This window comes from Pyrgilauda ruficollis, unplaced genomic scaffold, assembly GCF_017590135.1.
Source record: "Pyrgilauda ruficollis isolate IOZ18807 unplaced genomic scaffold, ASM1759013v1 scaffold74, whole genome shotgun sequence".
Classification (NCBI taxonomy): Eukaryota; Metazoa; Chordata; class Aves; order Passeriformes; family Passeridae; genus Pyrgilauda; species Pyrgilauda ruficollis.
This window is the reverse complement of record NW_024529266.1, coordinates 4888473-4908640: the sequence shown is the minus strand read 5'-3', so window position 1 is coordinate 4908640 and position 20168 is coordinate 4888473. Positions and strand designations below refer to the sequence as shown.

The 20168-nt window shown below is 38.2% G+C and overlaps 1 protein-coding gene across 2 annotated transcripts in view; it reads left to right on the top strand.

Moving 5' to 3' along the window:
- GLDC (glycine decarboxylase) overlaps positions 1 to 20168 on the top strand; it is a 39555-nt gene that overhangs the window by 15213 nt on the left and 4174 nt on the right. The window contains exons 5-22 of one of the 2 annotated variants that reach the window (XM_041486135.1): positions 2376 to 2433; positions 2574 to 2575; positions 3010 to 3157; positions 3394 to 3590; positions 4776 to 4872; positions 5829 to 5934; positions 6993 to 7132; positions 7840 to 7920; positions 8471 to 8568; positions 9052 to 9136; positions 9231 to 9272; positions 11272 to 11414; positions 12267 to 12342; positions 15517 to 15642; positions 16588 to 16737; positions 17195 to 17307; positions 17948 to 18089; positions 19343 to 19454. In XM_041486135.1, the coding sequence (XP_041342069.1) occupies positions 2376 to 2433; positions 2574 to 2575; positions 3010 to 3157; positions 3394 to 3590; positions 4776 to 4872; positions 5829 to 5934; positions 6993 to 7132; positions 7840 to 7920; positions 8471 to 8568; positions 9052 to 9136; positions 9231 to 9272; positions 11272 to 11414; positions 12267 to 12342; positions 15517 to 15642; positions 16588 to 16737; positions 17195 to 17307; positions 17948 to 18089; positions 19343 to 19454 (1916 nt within the window). Of the gene's footprint in view, positions 1 to 2375; positions 2454 to 2573; positions 2576 to 3009; positions 3158 to 3393; positions 3591 to 4775; positions 4873 to 5828; positions 5935 to 6992; positions 7133 to 7839; positions 7921 to 8470; positions 8569 to 9051; positions 9137 to 9230; positions 9273 to 11271; positions 11415 to 12266; positions 12343 to 15516; positions 15643 to 16587; positions 16738 to 17194; positions 17308 to 17947; positions 18090 to 19342; positions 19455 to 20168 lie in introns of both variants that reach the window. The other variant, XM_041486134.1, reaches the window with a different exon arrangement.

Genomic DNA, 20168 nt, shown 5'->3' with positions numbered 1-20168 from the left:
CAGCCTCACCTTGATCCTTCAGTGGGATGATGGAACAGCTGCTACCCCTGGAAACCTTTTCCAGACATATAAAGGACAAGAAGGTGATAAGGAGGCATGAGCATGAATTAACACAGGGGAAGATCATGTTTGATCAACATGATGACTTTCTACAGCTGAGTGACTGGCTTGTGGGGGGAGGGGAGAGCAGTGAGTCTCCCTTAAATCCCCACACAGAAATCAAAAATTATGGGCTGGATGAGGTGGGAGAGAGATAGATGGAAAACCGTCTGAATGTTGGCCCAGGGGATGCTTGTCAGTGACATGAACTTTAGGTGGAGGACAGTTATTATAAGCCAGGGGCAACACTGGGTGAAATCAATGATCTGTGTCATAGGGCAGACTGTATTCTCAGCAAACTTGCTGATGATGCAGAACTTTGAGGATCAGATGATGGACAAGGGAGTCATGGTGCCTTCCAGAGGGACTTGGACAGGAGAAAATGGGTTGATAGGAACCTTATGATGGTCAACAAGGGGAAGTGCAAAGTCTGCAGCTGGGGGAGAAGCAATCCCTGGCATATGGGGTACATGATGGGGTCTGGCAGGCTGGAAAGCAGCTTTTCTGAAAAGGCCTTTGGGGGGCTTGGGTGACACCAGATTGAACACAATCCAGCAGTGTGTACTTATTTGTGGCTAATAGGCAAACAATCTCCTGGGTTGCACTGGAAGGAGGAGTTCTACCAGGATGCCAGGGAGGGATCCCTCCCTCTCACCCTGATAGTCCACATCCCATAGTGCTGTGCCCACCTCCCCTGCACAACAGAGACATGGACATACTGGAAAGAGTCTGGTTGCCCCCCCTAGGATACCAGCCCAGCTACTGGCAGACACACACCTGCTCCCACTGATTCCATCAGAGACACAAGGGCTCCTACTGGCTGATGTGCTGCTCCAGTTGCTGGCATTCACTTCATTCCACTCCCTCCAGTAATTTCAGTTGCTGCACTATGGAAACGTGGATCCTTTGTGGTCTGACTCCAGCAGCATTCACACACACACATGCACACACAGAGTATATGAAGTCCCCTTACCCATGAAAGGAAGCAGAAAGGCATTTAACAAGAAGAAAGGACAGACTTCACTAGTTAGGTGCAAGAACTTCAGCAACCAACTATTTATATGTGACTGTCCCAGTCTATCCCCTTACTCTCCTCTTTTGCTACAATTACTGCTCGCAGAATCACTTAACTGCATTATTTTCCCCCTAAACATGTCATAATAAGACATATTTGCAATCCCCAAATGCTTTTCTTGTGCATTCCATAATGTCTACTTGCTAAGTGGGGGCAGGCACCCAGATGGTTTTGTGTTAATTAAGGAATTGGAGTTCGCACCTGCCCGGTGGGCTCTTTGCTCCTCTGCACTTGTGGAGGTGGGTCTGTGCTGGGCTGATTTTCCCTGAGAAGCACCTGGGAGCAGCAGGGACAGGGTGTTATCTGGGCTTCCCCACCTGCCATTGCCTCTCTCTGGGGGATGCACAGGACTTTTTATCACATAATCTAATGGACTGTGGCCCGAGTCTCTTGCGGCCATGAAAGTTGAAGATGTGCATTATCTTTTTCCATCAGTGATTAAATTAAGCTTTAAAAAAGTGTGGAGTACATAATTCTAAGTTGCTAAAAGTTAAACTGTTATTGGTATATCCAAATCTACTTTTGTGGATGCCTGTTGTAGGGCCACGTGAAAGGGATTTGCAAATCAAATGAAATATGAGAAATTATTGAAGGTCACTGAGAACTGCGTATCAGGAAGGTGATTACACAACAGAGACTGTGTAATCATAGTTTCATATGTGTAAAAATAGTTTTCTAACTACTCACTAGTTCGAAGCTTCAGTGTGACATAAAATTCTGCTTACCAGAGAAAACGTACCAGAATCATAAAATGGTTTGGGTTGGAAGGGACCTTAAAGATCACCTAGTTCTATCCCCACTGCTGTGAGCAGGGGCCCATCTTCTTCATCTCCCTTTACCTACTTGAATGGCTCACTTCTTTTTTAAGCAGGGCAACGCTGAAAAATCTGTATTAAAGACCACAGTGGTATTCCTTTAGAAAAATGTGTGGAGCCATTCCCATGGCTTTTGAAATTAGCTCCCTGTTCTGTTTCAGTTTTTGCCATGTATGATTCTCATTTGAGTGTCTAAAATGAACTTTCTTAATGTAAACGTGCCAGAAACTTCATTCAATCTTACACTTAATCTGGTTATAATAACTAATATTTTCAACTGCCTTTTTACATAGGAAAACTCACTTCTAGAAAATAAGCTAATTTATTTCCATGGAAAACAATATATTATTGATATGTAAACCTTCTTTTTTTTTTTTTTTTAACAGACACAACAAAAGGAGAAAGTTCTATGTAGATGCCCGATGCCACCCTCAAACTATAGCAGTGGTCGAAACTAGAGCAAAGTAATGTTTTCCTCCATTTTCCACCATATTTTTTCCCTTACACTGAATCATTTTCCATCTGTGCCTTTTTGCTGTAGACCTAACATTTCTGGCCTGTGCTTTTTTGCAAACTAAAAGCAGAAGTCTGTTATAATTTGGCATTACTTCTAGTTCAAATATAATTGCATAGAAATTAAAGCTCTTTAAAAAGAGAGTAAACATATCATATGAAGGAAATATTTAATTTTTCCTTTAAATTGACTTTAAAGTCAATGTTATATACATTTGACTGTTGAATTCAGTCTAGTCTTTTTTTTCTTTTACTAGTAAGCAAGTATCTTAAGATTCTCTGTTTGCTTTGCTCTGTATTTCTGATGGTGATATCAAAGACAATTCTTCTTTAGTACTGTATAACATGACGTGAAACTTTCTTAGTGTTTAGTGCTGCAAAGATGTTCAACTCTCTGTATGTTAAAGAAAAGAGTCATATATAAGTCCACGAAAACCTCTTATTAAGTATCACTCCAAGGTTGGAGATGGTTTGAGTATTTTACCTTCTGCATGTTTTTGTTTCCAGTTATACAGGTGTTATTACTGAGCTCAAATTACCCCATGAGATGGATTTCAGTGGAAAGGATGTCAGTGGAGTGTTATTTCAGTATCCAGACACTGAAGGGAAGATCGAAGACTTCTCTGAACTTGTTGAAAGAGCTCATCAGAATGGGGTAAATTTGATTGGTCACACAGATATCAATCTGATGCATCAGTCATGTTCATGGAAACTAAATGTTAATGAGATACCATCTCAGCTACGTGCAATTCATACCCATTACAACCATTGCACTTCAGCTCCATGCAAGTGATGTGGAACTCTTTGAAACTAAATTCAAAAACCTATCTCCCATGTAAACCCCATTCCTTTAGAAGAGAGGCTGACTGCTTTGTGCATTTCTGTTCTCAGACTCTCGCCTGCTGTGCTACTGACCTTCTGGCCCTCTGTATTCTGAAGCCTCCTGGAGAATTTGGGGTTGATGTTGTCCTGGGTAACTCCCAGAGATTTGGCGTCCCACTGTGCTATGGGGGACCCCACGCAGCATTCTTTGCTGTAAAGGAAAATCTAGTGAGAATGATGCCGGGCAGAATGGTGGGTGTCACAAGGTAAGGGCTCCCTCTGCCATTAAGTGAAGAATGAAGTCACAGAGTCGTAGAATCCTTAAGGTTAGAAGAACCTTCAAGATCATCATATCCAACTATCAACCTTCCACAATGTTCACCATTAAACCATGTTCTCTAGTGTCATATCCACACTTTTTTTGGAATACTTCCAGGGATGATGATGCTGTCACTTCCTGGGCAGCCTGTTTCAATGCTTTAGAACCCTTTATTTGAAAATCTTCTACCTGATATCCTGTCTAAAGTCTCCCCTCAGAGATCCTCGTAATACATAAGAAACCATAAAAAACACCTTATGACCATCTTGTGCAGCCTTTGTGAACAACGGGTGACCATGGTGTTGTACTGAGCACTCTATTTTTTTGAAAACCATGAGACTAAAAGTTGCCTTCAGTTTTGAGGAAGCTAGTTTCAAGAATTCCATTTGTGTGGAACTGTCTATAGTTCTTGTGGCGTTGTGGGATGAAGAGATAAACAAAAGCAGAGTGGATTCATTGTGATGGCAGGAGGCTTTGCAAGCTAACTTACTCTGCATATTCTGTACTGACTTTTTCTCTGTCATCCAGTCTTATAAAACATAAATGGAAAGAAGTAGAAAATTCAGTGAACCTCCAAAATAATCTAGAAGGAACTTAATCTAGTTCAAATTGTAGTTATGCAGAGAGTGTGCAAAATCTGCTTCTCATAGTCACTGATGGTGATGTATTGTGTATTTTGGCAAGATGTCAAACTAGTAATAATTGAAATGCAAAGTAATTGTCACCAGGAAGACTGCCTATCTTTGTCACAGAGGCTATCCAGAAGTACTTCAGTAACCAAAATAACTAAAACATCCACAGTTATCAATAAGCCTAGGAATATTTAATTTATATTATTTTTCAGTTAAAATAGCTGCAATAATCTGTATCATTTTAAGGCAAATACCAAATTTCCTGTAGTTTCCTTAGAATTTTACTGTGTGCTCTACCTGACCAGCCACAATATAAACAGAAATCTAGAGGAGCTTTAGTCTTGCTCTGTTTGGTATTGCAACTGGCCTGACTTATGCTCTGGTCTCTCTTCTGTCTCTGAGGATAGATAACCAGTTTCAGGTTCGCATGCATAAAGTTCTGTGTCATAAATAACTGTAATTTTAAAGTAACAGAAGCAACATTTTCACTTGTGGCTTAGAGATGCAAGTGGGAAGGAAGTGTACCGGCTTGCTTTACAAACACGAGAGCAGCATATCAGGAGGGATAAAGCTACCAGCAACATCTGCACTGCACAGGTAACTTACACTTGATTTTCATGGCTAGAAAGGAACATGTTGAACAATGAGCTACCTATACTTTAGAGAGATTTTAGTAGAAAACTGAAGGCCATAGAAATATTCTGGTATTTGTTAGTTTGTTTTGAGTCCTTTAAATAATGGGATCTGCTTGAAAAGAGAGTTTTACTGTTTCCTTGTTGTAGTCCTGAATTCTTGCAGTGTCATGAATCTGTCTTGTAGCATAAACACCACTGAGTAGTGGCATGTTTGTTATAAACTAGACAGAACTCTTCATAAAGAAGTGAATTCCAATGGTCTGAAATTTCCAACTCAAGGCAGAAGAAATAAACTTTTAATTTGTAAAACTAATTACTCAAATTGTCGCAACTTACATTTTTGTCTATGTGATTTGATGCAAGAATGTTACATCACCAAAGCAGTATCTTTACAGGAAAATGCTATGATTAAGTAAGTATCAGAGTTCCAACAGTATCCAAAGTAGTTATTTTCAGCATACTTCCACACACCTCCAACCAGACAAGGTCATAACTTTTTTTTGCGCCTATCATTGCCTTCCTCCAGCTCTTAATGTTGTGACAGATTTTGAGAAGAGATTATTACTGACACAAGTTTATATACTCAATATTCAGGAGATACTCTATATTTTTTTGTACTGATCCTCTGCTTTATAGTCTTTAAGCATCTTTGTTGCAGTAGTTGAATTTAAGTACATGTTAATTGCTAAAACAATTACATTTTAAACAGCATTTAATTCATAATCAGTCCTTATAGTTTCATAAAAGTATTCTGCCTTTCCCTCCTTTTATTTTGTAGCCAATAGATGAGTAGCTATAACATCAGCTGAGGATATGTGGTTGTCTCTGGGTGCTAAAGAAAGTTTCCACTCAACTTACCTGAAGTAGTCTTTGCTCACAATAACAATAACAATGTCCTGAACTGTATTTGGATCCTAGGCTCTTCTGGCTAATATGTCAGCCATGTTTGGTATATACCATGGTTCTGATGGACTAAGGCATATTGCAAGACGAGTACACAATGCTGCTCTAATCTTGGCTGAAGGTGCGTACTTATGTTTACAGAAACTATTCTAAAATCCTTATTCCTTAAAAAACACATCTTAAATAAACTTACAGGGCAGGTGCAGGGGTGTCCGTCTGATGTGTGCTCTCTCAACTTGAGTGAGGCCATTTTAATACAAAATTCACAGCTGATAGCTTTTGTGTAGTTCTGGTAATGACATCCAAGAATAAGATGTCTGTGTGATAAGAACTTGCAGGCATTGTTCTGTTTTCTTGGGAAACTAACAGAAGTCTACAGAGTGAGTCCCTAGATGTTACTGTTGAACTGCTGTTTGCCAGCATCTACCTCTTTTGATGGACCATCCTGGTTTACACACAGAAATCTGCACAGGGTATAAATAACATAGCAAAAGAAGGTAATAAATTATATTAAAGCAATAGAAACATTTCAGTTAAATTTGGTGGAGTATCATATCTGCTACAAACATTGAAATCCCAAAGCTTAATAGCTGAAAAAAGCACAAAATCTGTAGCAGAAGATAATGATTGCATCTGGACTATGTGGTCTGGTAGGGCTTTTTTTTCACTGATAATACTACCACTGCTGTCAGAAGGAGCTATACAAAACTGGAATGTTTGGAACCAGGGGATTACTGTGAGAAACATCCATATTTTATTTGCCAGTTTAGCCAGAAGACCTCTTGCTACTGCAAAAAACCCGAAGACTCTAAACTTTGTTATGGCAAGTTCTGTGGCAGTTCATATCCATTAATATCTTTCCAATCTTATTATTTTGTCCTTATTGCATTCATATACCAACTCTGCTGTTGTATATATGTCAGATTTGATGTATCAGAATTACCTTCCTTAGACTCAATCTGCATTATTACTTAGGTTTGAATCTGATTTAGTTGCATTTCATACACAGTACCATTTCAATAAAATTATGGTGATTTTGCTGCTCTTTACACAAGGAGTGTTTTTTGCTTTATTATGTAAAAACATTTATTTATGAGATACATAGTATTGCTCTGTAACTGCCACCTGAGCAAACAATACACTGTGCATATAATAGAATTAATTTACTGTTTTTTATAGGTCTCAGGCGAGCTGGTCATAAACTACATCATGATCTATTCTTTGATACCTTGACGATCACGTGTGGATGCTCAGTCAAAGAGGTTTTGGACAGGGCAGCTCTTAGAAAGATAAATTTTCGGATTTATAGTGATGGCAGAGTAAGCAACTTTTTAAACCTTTGATAAATTCAGAAATTTTGTAGTTTGACATTTTCTTCATTAAGTTTCTAATCATTACATGTGCTGAACAGAACAAAGTTATTTAGGATCTTATAATTTGCTCAGATACATCCATCAATTATAAAGATGATATAAAGAATGAACTTGTTAAGTGATGCACTGAACTTCCAGAAATAATAATTGTGTTTTCATTTTATGCCAATTAAAAAGATTATCTAATCTTTTCATATTAAATATGCTACTAAGGGGAAGAGTGGGGAGACTCTGGACTAATTAAATTAATTAAAATTTAATGATGGAATACAAGGTGACATCCAGAATTCAGGTTCTATGGCAGTGTTTGAAGGCAGACTGAAATTTTGGCTGGCACTAAAGGAGTCTTCACAAAGTGCAGTATGTTCTGTAAATTGGAATAGGGGGAAGGGGTGTTACAGGAGAATGGGCAATTTTCCTATTAAGTAAAAAACACTTAGAAACACTAGAAAGGAGATCTTGAGTCTCAGAGTTTCTGAGCCATCTGGCTTGGATGATTTAGTATTGTTGGGTAGATTAATTTTTTTTTTCCTTTTATGTTTCTGGAAAGCTTTTCTTGATCAAAACATATGTTTTATTCTCTAGAATAAACTGTATGTACTATGTCTCTAGAATAAACAGCTTTGAGTAATTACTGGTGCTTTTATCCATAGCTCGGAATATCACTTGATGAAACCGTAAATGAGAAAGATCTAGATGACATATTATGGATTTTTGGTTGTGAGTCGTCTTCTGTAAGTACATAATAGATCATGTGGATTAAATTATCTGAATGTTTCCAGAGTTTAATGAAGACTAAAACTGGTCTTGTGTAGTGGGTTTCTGTATGATGACCATTTGTTAAATATCAAGAATTTCAGATCCTCTCTTAAATAAAGAGGTAGTGTTAAATAAAGGATTTATATAATGCCATTTTCTGGTTGCAACACTTAGTTTTTTTGGTCAGCTTGGACACCTTGCATTTAGGGTATTACTTCTTCTGTGATGGTTAGGACATGGGGTCAGTTAGTTCTTTCCCCACTGGAATTTTTGTTGCATGTCATTAGCATTCAGCAGCAATACCTAGAGATGAGGACTACTGAGACATTAAAGATACCCAGTTTTAATATATCGCTGCTGTCATGCTAGGTATATACAGATACATATGGTATTAAAGGTGGGGGTTTGACCTTAAAAGCTGACTAAATCGAGGTAAACTGGTTCATAAGCTAGATCTAATGGAAACTGACTACAAAAAAAAAAAAAATCCATGAAAATATTTGACTCTATTTCTTTTTGTTGAAGGAGCTAATTGCTGAAGGCATGGGTGAGGAAACCAAAGGCATCCTTAGCACCCCATTTAAGAGAACTTCCAAATTCTTGACACACCAGGTTTTCAACAGGTTTGTGAATGTATGATCACTACTTTTAGGGAATCTGAATGTATGTTTGCTATTTTTAGGGAATCTGAAACATCTCCTTTCAAAACCAGCAGTGAAGTCAGTTGAGGACAGTTTTGTAAGAGTAACTAATTACTCTAAAGTAAGATATTTAGTAGCATTTTTAGTTATCCTCTCATTTTAAATGAGCACAGCAATACTCATGGCCACTGAGGGAATGTGTCTTTCTGTTAATCTACTGCATTGTACAATCTGCCATTTGATGACATGGTATCCTTGTATTCCATATTTACTGATAGTGTTACTGAGATAATAATAAGCATTTTCAATCTGTGTTGCTATTAGCAAGCTTAAAGTACCAGTTTGAAAAGAACTACTTAGTATATATTAATAACTATCCTCAGTCTTCTTTTTTGTGCTCTTTTCCTATGTAGCAGCTGGTGCAGCTGATCTGCTTGCCTTAACACTGTGTTTTGTGTTCTCCAGCTATCACTCTGAGACAAATATTGTGCGGTACATGAAAAGATTAGAAAACAAAGATATTTCCCTTGTTCACAGCATGATTCCCTTGGTAGGTATTTACCAAAAAGAAAACACAAAAAATTATGTACTTACCTATGTGTTTATGTATTTCAATAAATACTGACGTGTGTTTATATTTTTAGGGCTCCTGCACAATGAAGCTCAATAGTTCAGCTGAACTCACAGTAAGTTGCAATAATACTTTCTCACTTGATATCCACATGAGTAAACTATCTAGCAAGTGTCATTGTGGAGAAGTAAAGCCTGCTCTTGGTCTAATACTTCACCCGAGGAGGCAGTTTCAGGGGTAGCTAGTCACCCTCTCCCTTTTTCACTAAGAAAACATTCTGAAAAACAAAAGTAGGACTGCAACAACAGTAGGAGAGTATGTGGTTTTGAAGACTTGATTTTGAAAAAAATGATGAAAATAATTTTTGGAATTAGGTATTATAGTCCTGTTCCCTCAAGCAATGTTGCATTACCTAAATTCTGTCTACTTTACAGATCTTAAAATCAAATCCTCAGAAATACGGACAGAGTCAGATGGGACTAACAATTCATGCTTCTTTTTCAGTTTGTAATTTCTTAGGATAATTCCCTTTTCCGCAGCTGAAGAGTCCACAGATATCTTCACTTTTCTAGCTGATAGCACATGAAGCAGAGCTTTAGCCAGGCTATTTGATTACCAAATGACTTTTTGACTTGGAATGTGCTTCCTTTGCTCTCTTCCTGTTGTCTTCTCACTTTCATCTTTTACTAGTTTCCTTTGTCTCCCTTCTCTCACTGCTTTCTCTTTCTCTTCACTGTTTTATCTCTTGTATATTTCCTCTAAGTGAAACTAATACTATTCTAGACAACTCCTCTTTTTTTACCTTGTGATCCCACAGCTCTATGTAAGGGTGGGTGAAACTAAGTAGTAGGAGAAATTAAGAATTTTTAAGCATATTCTAAATGTTAGAAAATAGTTACTGAAAATCATAGAATCATTTACGTTGGAAAGCACCCCTTAGATTAAGTCCAACTGTTATCCTGGCACTTCTGACTCCATCACTAAACCTTGTTTCTGATCACCATATCTACATATCTTATAAACACTTTCAGGGGGTGTTAACTTTGGCAGTTCTTTAGGGAGGCTGTTCAGATGCTTGTTAACCCCTTCTGTGAATGCATTTTTCTTTATATCCAGTCTTATCCTCTTGTCTAACCAGTTCCTACCTGGGAGGAGACCACCCCCACCTAGCTACAGCCTCCTTTCAGGCAGTTGTAGGGTTGTTGATGTTGTGTCCGGGGTCCTAGGCACATGTGCACTGAGGCTTCTACCTTTTCTAGATGAGTTTTCCCAACCTTGGAGATAAGTTTCTTGTTCTCTATGCAAATTAATTATCAGTCATAGTCCATGCACAGTTCTTCTAGGCCTTTCTGGAAATGGGCCAGAGGGCTTTGGAGGTCTTTGATGATCTTGATTTGCCCCCACTGGATCAACCTTTGGTGAACAGTCCATACCCTCTTCTCAACCTCATTGCTGCACTTCTGCTGTACTGTGTTGTGCTGAGTATATCCAGAAGTCAGAACAAGGACTGTTGTCCCAGGAAAGTGTTCTACCTCCACCTCCATGTGGCTTCCTTCTCCCCCTGCATCCTGTTCTTTCTTGCCCATTTACACAGTCTGCTCTTATCAACAGTCCTTGGCTGACTTCACAGCTATCTGTCCATCAGTGTTTGAGACATACACATTAGCCCCTTATCTTCTGGGCTTTTGCATCATCCCAGGGCTTAAACATCACCACGGATGTGATAATCTGTTGTGAAAATAAAAAAAGAGCAAGAGAGAAAGGGAGAAAATGTGTTCTATAAGCTACATCTAAGCCTTGGGATTAATCCCTTTATAATACCCAAAATCTTTATGTGTAATCTGATTACCAAAATAAAAAGCTAAAAGGTTAACATTAAATCAGTTAACATTGGACCTTACTGAACCTCACATGAGTGGCCTTAGCCTCATCAACCCAGCCTGTCCAGATCCCTCTGTAGCGCCTTCCAAGCCTCCAGCAGATCAATGTACTTGGTGTTTGATGATTGACCACAAGGCAACTCCATTCCTTCACGGAGTTTAACAGAACAGAGTTGTCTGTAGAGTATTTTGTTAACAGCATTCTTTATATGTTTGTTAATTTTGTTTTTATAGCCTATTACATGGAGAGAATTTGCCAACATCCACCCTTTTGTTCCTCTGGACCAAGCTGAAGGGTATCAGCAGCTTTTCAAGGATTTAGAGAAGGACCTATGTGAGATTACAGGCTATGACAAAATCTCCTTCCAGCCGAATAGGTAGGAACTTTTTTTCTGAGTGTTTGCACCTTGAGACATGATTCCAAAAACTTATCTCCAAAGAAAATGTGCAAGCCAAAAATGGAAGAATTTTCTAAAATAAATTTTTTCTTGAATGGCAGATTATTAAATTACAAAGTAGTTGTTTTTTTTAAAAACTACGGTATCTTATTTTGTCTCATCTCTTCTGAAAGTTTAATAATTTGGTCTTTTCATTTCTTTTAATATTTCCCCCCAAGAACTGAAAATAAACATTTGGAATAGGAATAAGATGTAAGACCTGCCAGGTGTTTGATTATTGAAACTGGTAGGTAGTGTGCTAGGTTTGACTGAAGAATGCCTGAGATCTGTGTGCTCACTGAAATTAATAAAGCAGCATCTAATGGGTACTGCTGCAGCCTGTTTATGTCCATAGCAGTTTTGATACAAAATGAACAGCAAGAACTTCCTCTAAGAACTTACTTGAAGCCTGGTGCTGAAAGGCCTTTTATGTTTCATGATATACACTTTGCTATGCATTTCAATATTAGTTTGCCTCACTGTAATCAAGCACAGAGTTCCCTGCTTGGTGCAGAAATGTGGATCCACTCAGTCACCAGAAGGATTTAACACTGCAGTATAAACTTATAAAATGGCATAACCTTTGTCATCTACTCTTTTCATTTACACCTAGCTGTTAATTTAAGCATGTCCGTTTGTAATATTATCTTAGGAATGTGCCCTGTTTAATTTGCTGACACTTGCCTGAAGGTCATGGGTAAGGATTAGGGCTGGACAGTTTTGAAGTTCTGTCAGAGAGGTGGCACTTGCTGGTTTGTGTGCTGTGTAGCAGTGTTTGTGTTCTTCTTGCAGTGGAGCCCAAGGAGAGTACGCAGGCTTGGCTGCAATCAAAGCTTATTTAAATGCCAAAGGAGAACGTCATAGAACCGTAAGTGTCAATATTCATGTGGGGAAGAGGGTTGAGTGGGAAGTGGGGAGTTGATTCAACATCTGGGACTCACCTAGAGAGAAACTAGGTCATGTATTGTCACCTCAGATAGGCTTTCACATTCTATGCTTCCTACCAGGATCCTTGATTACATTTTAAAAGTTTTTACAGATATGAGAATGACACAGGGAAGGGTGATTGTACTGAGTCTGGCTAGGGTGGACTTAACTTTCTTCACATGAATGGTGGAGGAAGCACTTTTCATAGCACAGGGATCTCTTGGCAAATGGTGAACAGTGCTTTCAGAGTGTCAAGGCTTTCTCTCTATGCCACTGCCCTGTCCTGACCCTGTCCTTTCCCAGCAAGGAGGCTGGGTGTCAGCAAGGTGCTGGGAGAGTCACAGCCAGGACAGCTGACCCTGGCTGGCCAAGGGATGTTGGTGCCATATAATGGCATGCTCGACAACAAAAGCTCAGGGAAAGGAGGGCAAAGCAGGAAAGGTCATGCTTATGGCATTTTAATTCCCAAGCAACATGCCATGTGGTAGGCTATGGGAAGTTGGGAAGTCAGGAAGGAAGGAAGAAAATTGAGATATATTTACAATTTCATCTGACACCCTCTCACTCCTCAAAGATGATGAACAGTTTTTCCATGTTCACAGTTGACATACCATGTGTTAATTCCGGGATTATTTATTATCTTATTATCCATCCTCATTTCCTGGCTGAATTCTAGTTATTTGTCCATCCTTCTCAAAAAAGCCATTTTATAACTTCAGTTATCTTTAAAGCCTTTGTGTTCCTTTTACTTTTTTTCTCTTATTCCCTTTCTAGTTTTTGATGCAATTGTTTTCTTTCCCACCAAAACGGTGAGATTTTTTTAGATCAGCAGTAGATTCAAAGCTAAAAATCACAGTTGTGTGTTGTTAAAATGCATTTTCTTGTGTCATACTTTAGACCTTTCTGCCTCCAGTATACATATACTGCTTTAAATGCTGCCCTGCAGTACTGTGGGTCCTTTTCTGAACTCTGCAAACAGTTGTTTTTGTGACCTGGTGGGTTTTGTATTAACAGGATATTTGGCATTTCACTGTGTCTTCATTATAAGCACAATTATGAGTAACTTTAAATGTTAGAGAACCAGCTCAGATATTTATAATATTCTATGAGGATGACTTTTCCATATAGCGAAAACTATTTTTCTTTTCTTTAACATGCATTCATGAAATATTTATCCGTAGGTACCTTCCCACTTAAGCCACTGGAAGTTAGTTTTAGGAACATTTTTTGGGACCACATAAAGAACTTAGTGGAAATCTGAGATTACTTGCATCTTGGTTTTTTACACATCCATACAGCCGGCTTTAAACAGAAGGGAAAAAGTCCTTAGTGCAATAGGATACATATCCTTTGAACCTGATTTTATCCTTGGCTTTGGGACTCATGTGTCTTCTCAAAATGGAAGCATCACTGTCCTGGCCTCCTGGGAACTGTAGCCTCTGTGTGAGGAAACCATCTAAAACTGAATGTGAGCGTTGTCTTCTTCTCTCTCTGTTTCTTCGTTGCATCCAGATCACATCAAACTTACTGGAAGGTAACCACTCTTTACAGTTACAAACTTTGTTTTGTGAGTAGTTTTACTCAGTGGAAAGTGAAATCAGGTTAAAATTTTATTCCTTGGAGAGCTGTCTTCTGATTGTCTACGTGTCATCTGCCATTTCTCGTGCTCTGTGCAAGACCTTTAGGCTTCTCTGAGTGCTCCTATTCCAAATCTCACCGTTTTGGTGTGAAAGAAAGTCTGTGGGTACTTCTGTGGCCTGAAAATACCCAGAGGTGAACTGCACAGGAGAGCCTGGGGTCTGCTTGCACTTTACTCACACTTCACAGATTTCAAATGTTACAGGAAAATCATGGTGCTCTTGGGAAAGAGTAAAAATTAATAAGAAAATAAGAAAGCCCACAAAATGTTGGCCTTTCAGCTGAAGCGCTTTTTTCTCCTAAGCGGGAGAAAGCAATTAAACCAGAGCTCAAGGTTCTCTTGCTGGCCGTGTTTGGATTTGGTGCCCTCTTGTGGGAAAAAAGGATGGACGTGAACTGACAGCTCACATCCCTGCTTTTTTGCGTGATCCACGATGTCGGCACCCAGCAGGCCTTGGTGGCCATCTGGAGCCACTTTGCATTTCAGCTATGCGGATAAAATGGCTACAGATGTGGCACAGTTCCTCCTGGAACTGGCGCTGGGATCCTGTGTTTCTGGTGTTTTGAAGTATTCACATTTGTCTCAGCATCACTGTGCGTGATAGAGTTCCATGAGCCATCATGCAGTTTCTTAGGAAAATAAAGTAGAAGAAAATTTTTTTGTTTTTTTTTTTTTTTTGTTTGCTTAGGGGTTTTTTGTTTGTTTGTTTGTTTTTGTTTTGGTTTATTGTTTGTTTTTGTTTGGTTGGTTTTGGAGTTTTGTTTGTTTTGTTTTGTTTGGGATTTTTGAAGAAATATTTATTGTCTTTAGAAAAGGTGGAATTCTTAAAAAATACCTGGAAATACCCTGACACATGCATCATTTTCCTATGACTGAAAAGAGCCTACCTTTATTTAACTAGAAGTCTAGAAGTGCTTCTCTTTTTTTTTTTTTCTTTTTTTTTTTTTTTTTTTTTTTTTCCTTTTAAATTTAACTGTACAAAGTATGCAAGTAGCTCTGAGTTTCTCATCTATAGCCAAAATATTTTGGTCTAAGTTTTTGTTTTGAATATAATACAGAAGAAAATGCTTTGGAAGTCAGAAGAAGTTCTAGTGGAAATTTGGAATTAGGCAGTTTTTCCTTTCAAGTCATTGTACATATGGAGACTGATAACTGTAAAAAAATTACTGTTTTAAAAAAAGGTGGAGTGAGGCAAAAAAGTTTTAAATATAAGTATCTGAAATATATTCTGGAATTGCATCCCTAAATATGATTATGCAGCAAATGAAACTTGGGTAATGAGTATTTAAGTGCTGATACCTGAATGGATTTTCTTTAAAAATTTAGTTCCATTGTTCCGCAAAATAGGCGATTTGCCGGTACCATCAGGATTTCTTTTCAAAACTTTGATAATGAATTGTAGCTGAGTGTAGATTATAAAACATTGATTTTTTAAACCAGATATACTTTAGGCTCCTTTTTTCTTTCCCTTCCAAGGTTTGCCTTATTCCTAAATCTGCTCATGGTACTAATCCAGCAAGTGCACAAATGGCAGGGATGAAGATTCAGCCAATTGAAGTGGATAAAAATGGGAGCATTGATATTTCTCATTTAAAAGCAATGGTGAGTATTTAATTATCTTTACTTTTCAAGGAACACTTCTTGTCTGAAGGTAATAGTGTTGGCCGAGGAATCACATTCTTCTACAAGAAAAAATAAAGCAATAATAGTGAATACAAGCTTTGAAAGGATAAGTAATTTTTTTTTCCCTCACTCAGACACTAACTATGTGACAATTGTAAGATTTCTTTTAATTTGAGGATCTTTAGTGTAGGATTTGCTCAAAGAGTCTTTGTACACAGTAGACTCTTTTATAGCAGACCCTCTTGGTCCACAGCTAGTACTGGAAATGAACAAGCCATGTTCATGAATGTGAAGCATTTGAAACTGCATTTCAACCTTCTTTTAGCAAAGTTCAAGTCCATCTCTGCTGGGGAAGTTGTTGCTAGGCAACTACTTCTTTCCTCTCTTTTAAGTATATTGACTGCAGCTGAATCTTGCAATGCAAGGGATTAGCAGGACACATTTCTACATCTGGACAAACTTTTATGGCTGTAATAGAACTCTGGCTGAAAGTAGGGGGAATAGTCATTATTTCACATTAACTTGAAGGCCAGATTTTCATTTTGTCATCTGAAGGTCCCAGAAGAGACTGTTTTACACATATATATGTGTATGCATATGTATGTATGTATATATGTATATAGATATGTCTATATATGTGTGTGTATATATACATATACATATATATATACACACACCTTTTAATACCTGCCTTTTTCCCTGATTTAAAATTCTGATTTATTCAGAGATCACTCTTTTTCGATAGGCATGGCTGAAGGAAGGAGCTCAGTATCCTTTGCTGACTATAAGTGACTTTGACTATCTGCTGATAGGCCTCCTTCCCATCTGTAAAACACTCTGACTTTACTTGTATTTTTTTTATAAATTCTTGAGAAGTTTTAGGAGCCTCAGTGACCATTCTTTCTCTCCCCTCCCTGCCACCAGGTGGACAAGCACAAGGAGAACTTGGCAGCCATCATGATCACATACCCTTCCACCAACGGTGTGTTTGAAGAGGAGATTGGAGATGTGTGCGACCTCATTCACAAACATGGAGGCCAAGTTTACTTAGACGGAGCAAATATGAATGCTCAGGTACAAAATCAAGGCAGGTTTTTTACTACTGGGAGTCATTGGAATAAAAATAGCACAGCAGTACTCAGTTCAGATTATAACACAGCTTCCATGCAAGATGCCACAGTGTTTGGGGGAGGATGTGAGATTTCCAAGAACAGTAATTAAAATTAGATGGTGAAAGTAATTCTCTTTTACTTGATTTTCCCCTGAAATGTGTCGTAAGTGAACCTTCCTCTGAAAGGTTCACTGAAATTGGCTTAGTCTGCCAACCCTTTATCAAAGACATTCTTTACAGATGTAATTAAGAATTCCTAAAACAAAATATTATTTGCATCAAGTTCTTGTTTATGATGCATCATGATAAAGAAAAACATAAAAACACACACCATCTTTTTCAACCTGTTCTCCTTGCATTCTGAAATAGGTCCTAAATGGCATATGAAGAATGTTTTGAAACAGAGTATTCCCTTTACAGGTTGGTCTGTGTCGTCCTGGAGATTATGGCTCTGATGTCTCTCACTTAAATCTTCACAAAACCTTTTGCATTCCCCATGGAGGAGGAGGACCTGGAATGGGACCAATTGGAGTGTGGGTATCTCTATATTAGCCTTTTCTTAAAAAAAAAATTAAAAAATTAAAAAAGAAATATGTATACACCTTAGTGAATCTTGGTTGGGGTTCACTTCAGAACAGAGTCATGGCTGGGAGAAGTGTTATATTGGTTGCAAGCATCTGTCCTTCTCCAGCACAGTCATGAGCTGATCTCAGGAATGGTGGTGTTCACCTGTATCCCCAAAGCCTGGCTTCCATGTTGGCCTTCTAGTGTGTATGGTAAATCTCACTCAGCAATCTGTTTTCTGAGTAAGAAATGGACTTTGAGGGTTTATAATACTGCATGTAGTCCAGAACACAGAAGCGCTACACAAGCCGTGTGAATCTATTGCATGCAGCATTCTTATTCCCTTAAAGGAAGAAAATCTTGCTTGTCTAAAGAAAGTAATTTTTATTTGGATAACACCATTAATATCTTGTGATAGGTGGAAAAACTGAGTGCCATCCTCCACTGGCACCGGTTGTGTAATAAACCTTCTTTTGAAGAAGGCACAGATCAGACTTTCTAGAGGACTGTGACTGGAATCAAGGTGAAGAGAAACTACTGCTGAAACTGTCCAGATATGGTAACACAGGAACATGTATTTAATCTCTAAAATCAATGTTTTTGTTTTAGGAAGAAACATTTGGCTCCCTACTTGCCCACCCACCCTGTGATCAAAATACAGCCGGATAAGGATGCATGTCCTTTGGGTACTGTCAGCGCTGCACCTTGGGGTTCCAGTGCTATATTGCCAATTTCCTGGGTGTATATCAAGGTGTGTAGACTTCTATAAGGAGTATCAGCTGAGGTTCTGTTTCTCTTTCAAGTCCAGTGACTACTGGAATCACATGAACAGCTTTAAGAGCAACTCATTGTAAGATGTTTGCACAGGCTGAAATGCAGTGAAATGAAGTGATGACAATCCAGTCACATCAGGACAACTGCTGTATCTAACTTGTCTACCTCTTGTCTGTAATAGTCTTTAGATAAGTGCAGGCAGAACAAAAACTACAGTCAGGTTTCCACTTTCTGACACTGAAGTTTTCATGTTTAAATTACTGTTCTGCCAGAGTATGTTTAATTGTATGATTCAGTATTGTTATACTTGACATCTACAGAACATTCAATTTTACAATATCTTGAATTCCAGAGGATTTAACTGGGTTTGAAAACTGAACTTAGTTTTGGTTTTACATGTGAGACAGCTTGATCGTGATCTATGTATTTTGTTAATCTCTTGCAATTTAGTGATAAGCCAGCAAATATTTGGCTACATGTATGGTAATATTTAGTCAACAGAGATTATTGTAGATTGAAATTCTGTTTGATAGAAGGGTGTGCTGGGACTCTTGAGCTACATTTAATGCTTCCAGTGACAGAGTTGGGGAAGAGTGAACCTAAGGGCAGTGCCATTCTGGGTACTTTGTTGTCAGTATGATACTCTAACCATGGAAACTTCTGCTGCTGGGGAAACCAGCTCTCCTGGAATTCCAAATGAGCAAATATGAACTGGGGCAATTTCCATTTACAGCTGTGGGTAAAAATCACTTGTGACTCTAAGCTGGTTCCCATTCCCATAGAATATTTAATCCATTAGACATTTTTAAGGGGAGCTTTTTCCTCACAGTGCAAAATGTCATCTATTTACATTGTCTCACCTAAAGTTCTCTGGACAGTGTTGATGTGGGATGGAGACAGGAAGCCTGTGCCTTTTGACATTATTTGTATTCTCTTTTTTCTATTCAGTTCAAAGCTTCATGGTTTGAGGAAAGGTTTGGGTCATTCACTTGTGAACTTCAAGCTAAACCTCTCTAACAGTAGACACTCCCATAAACTACATACACCAAAGGTGGCCTCAGTCAATATCCAGTGCTTCTCTATGAGTGTTGTGTGGAAAAGTGTAACAGCAGAGTGACTGCCTTAGAACTAGCCAGGTGCATTGAGGTGCTGCTCTCTGTCACGCAGGAGCATACTTTGCTTGTTTTGGACCTGTTTTAGATCGGTTTCTTTGTGTTATTTTTCTTTCAGACAATGGGAGCAAAGGGTCTGAAGCATGCTTCTGAGATTGCTATACTAAATGCAAATTACATGGCAAAGAGGCTAGAGAAACACTACAAAATCCTTTTCAAAGGAGCAAGAGGTAAGTTGGTAATTGGACAATTTCTTTTCTTCTACCAGGCTTTTTTTTTTTTTTTTTTTTTTTTTTTTCCCGTTTTTTTTTTTTTTTTTTTTTTTTTTTTTTTTTTTTTTTTTTTTTTTTTTTTTCCCCCCTCATGTAGCAGTTGCTTCCAACACAGTTTTTTTTAATGCTATGTGACTGCTGATTTCAAACTTCTCTTGATGTTGTTCACAAGGAGAGAGCCTGCCACACTTCTATGGATGTATTGCAATGAAATTGAGATACCTGGAAGTAGAAGAAAAGTAATATCTGTTTGTAATTAGAAAAAGATGATGCCAAAAGATAGAGTAAATCATTAGATTGTTCTCCTTGAAATTTAATGGCAGATTGATAGAAAAAGGAAAAGCAACCATGCTGAGACTTCCAAACCTCCATAACCAATGATGCAACAATTTAAGAACTGAAAGTAATTTTTGGACCTGTACTTTCTCTTGCACACTTCCTCTGAAAAAAAAATCCCACCAAGTTTCCCTCATTTCTGCTCCTTGTTCACTTTTGTGAGATCAGATAGAATTCCTTTGGCAATGCATGATACTTCAGCTACATTCTGGTTCCCTATTTTGGCTCTCCAGTCTTGGCAACAGGACAGTAATGAAGTAATGAAGAAGAAATAAAAAAAATTATTGTGGTAGTAGTGTAACAATCAGAGAACTTATTTTGCTTGTTTAAGCTGAA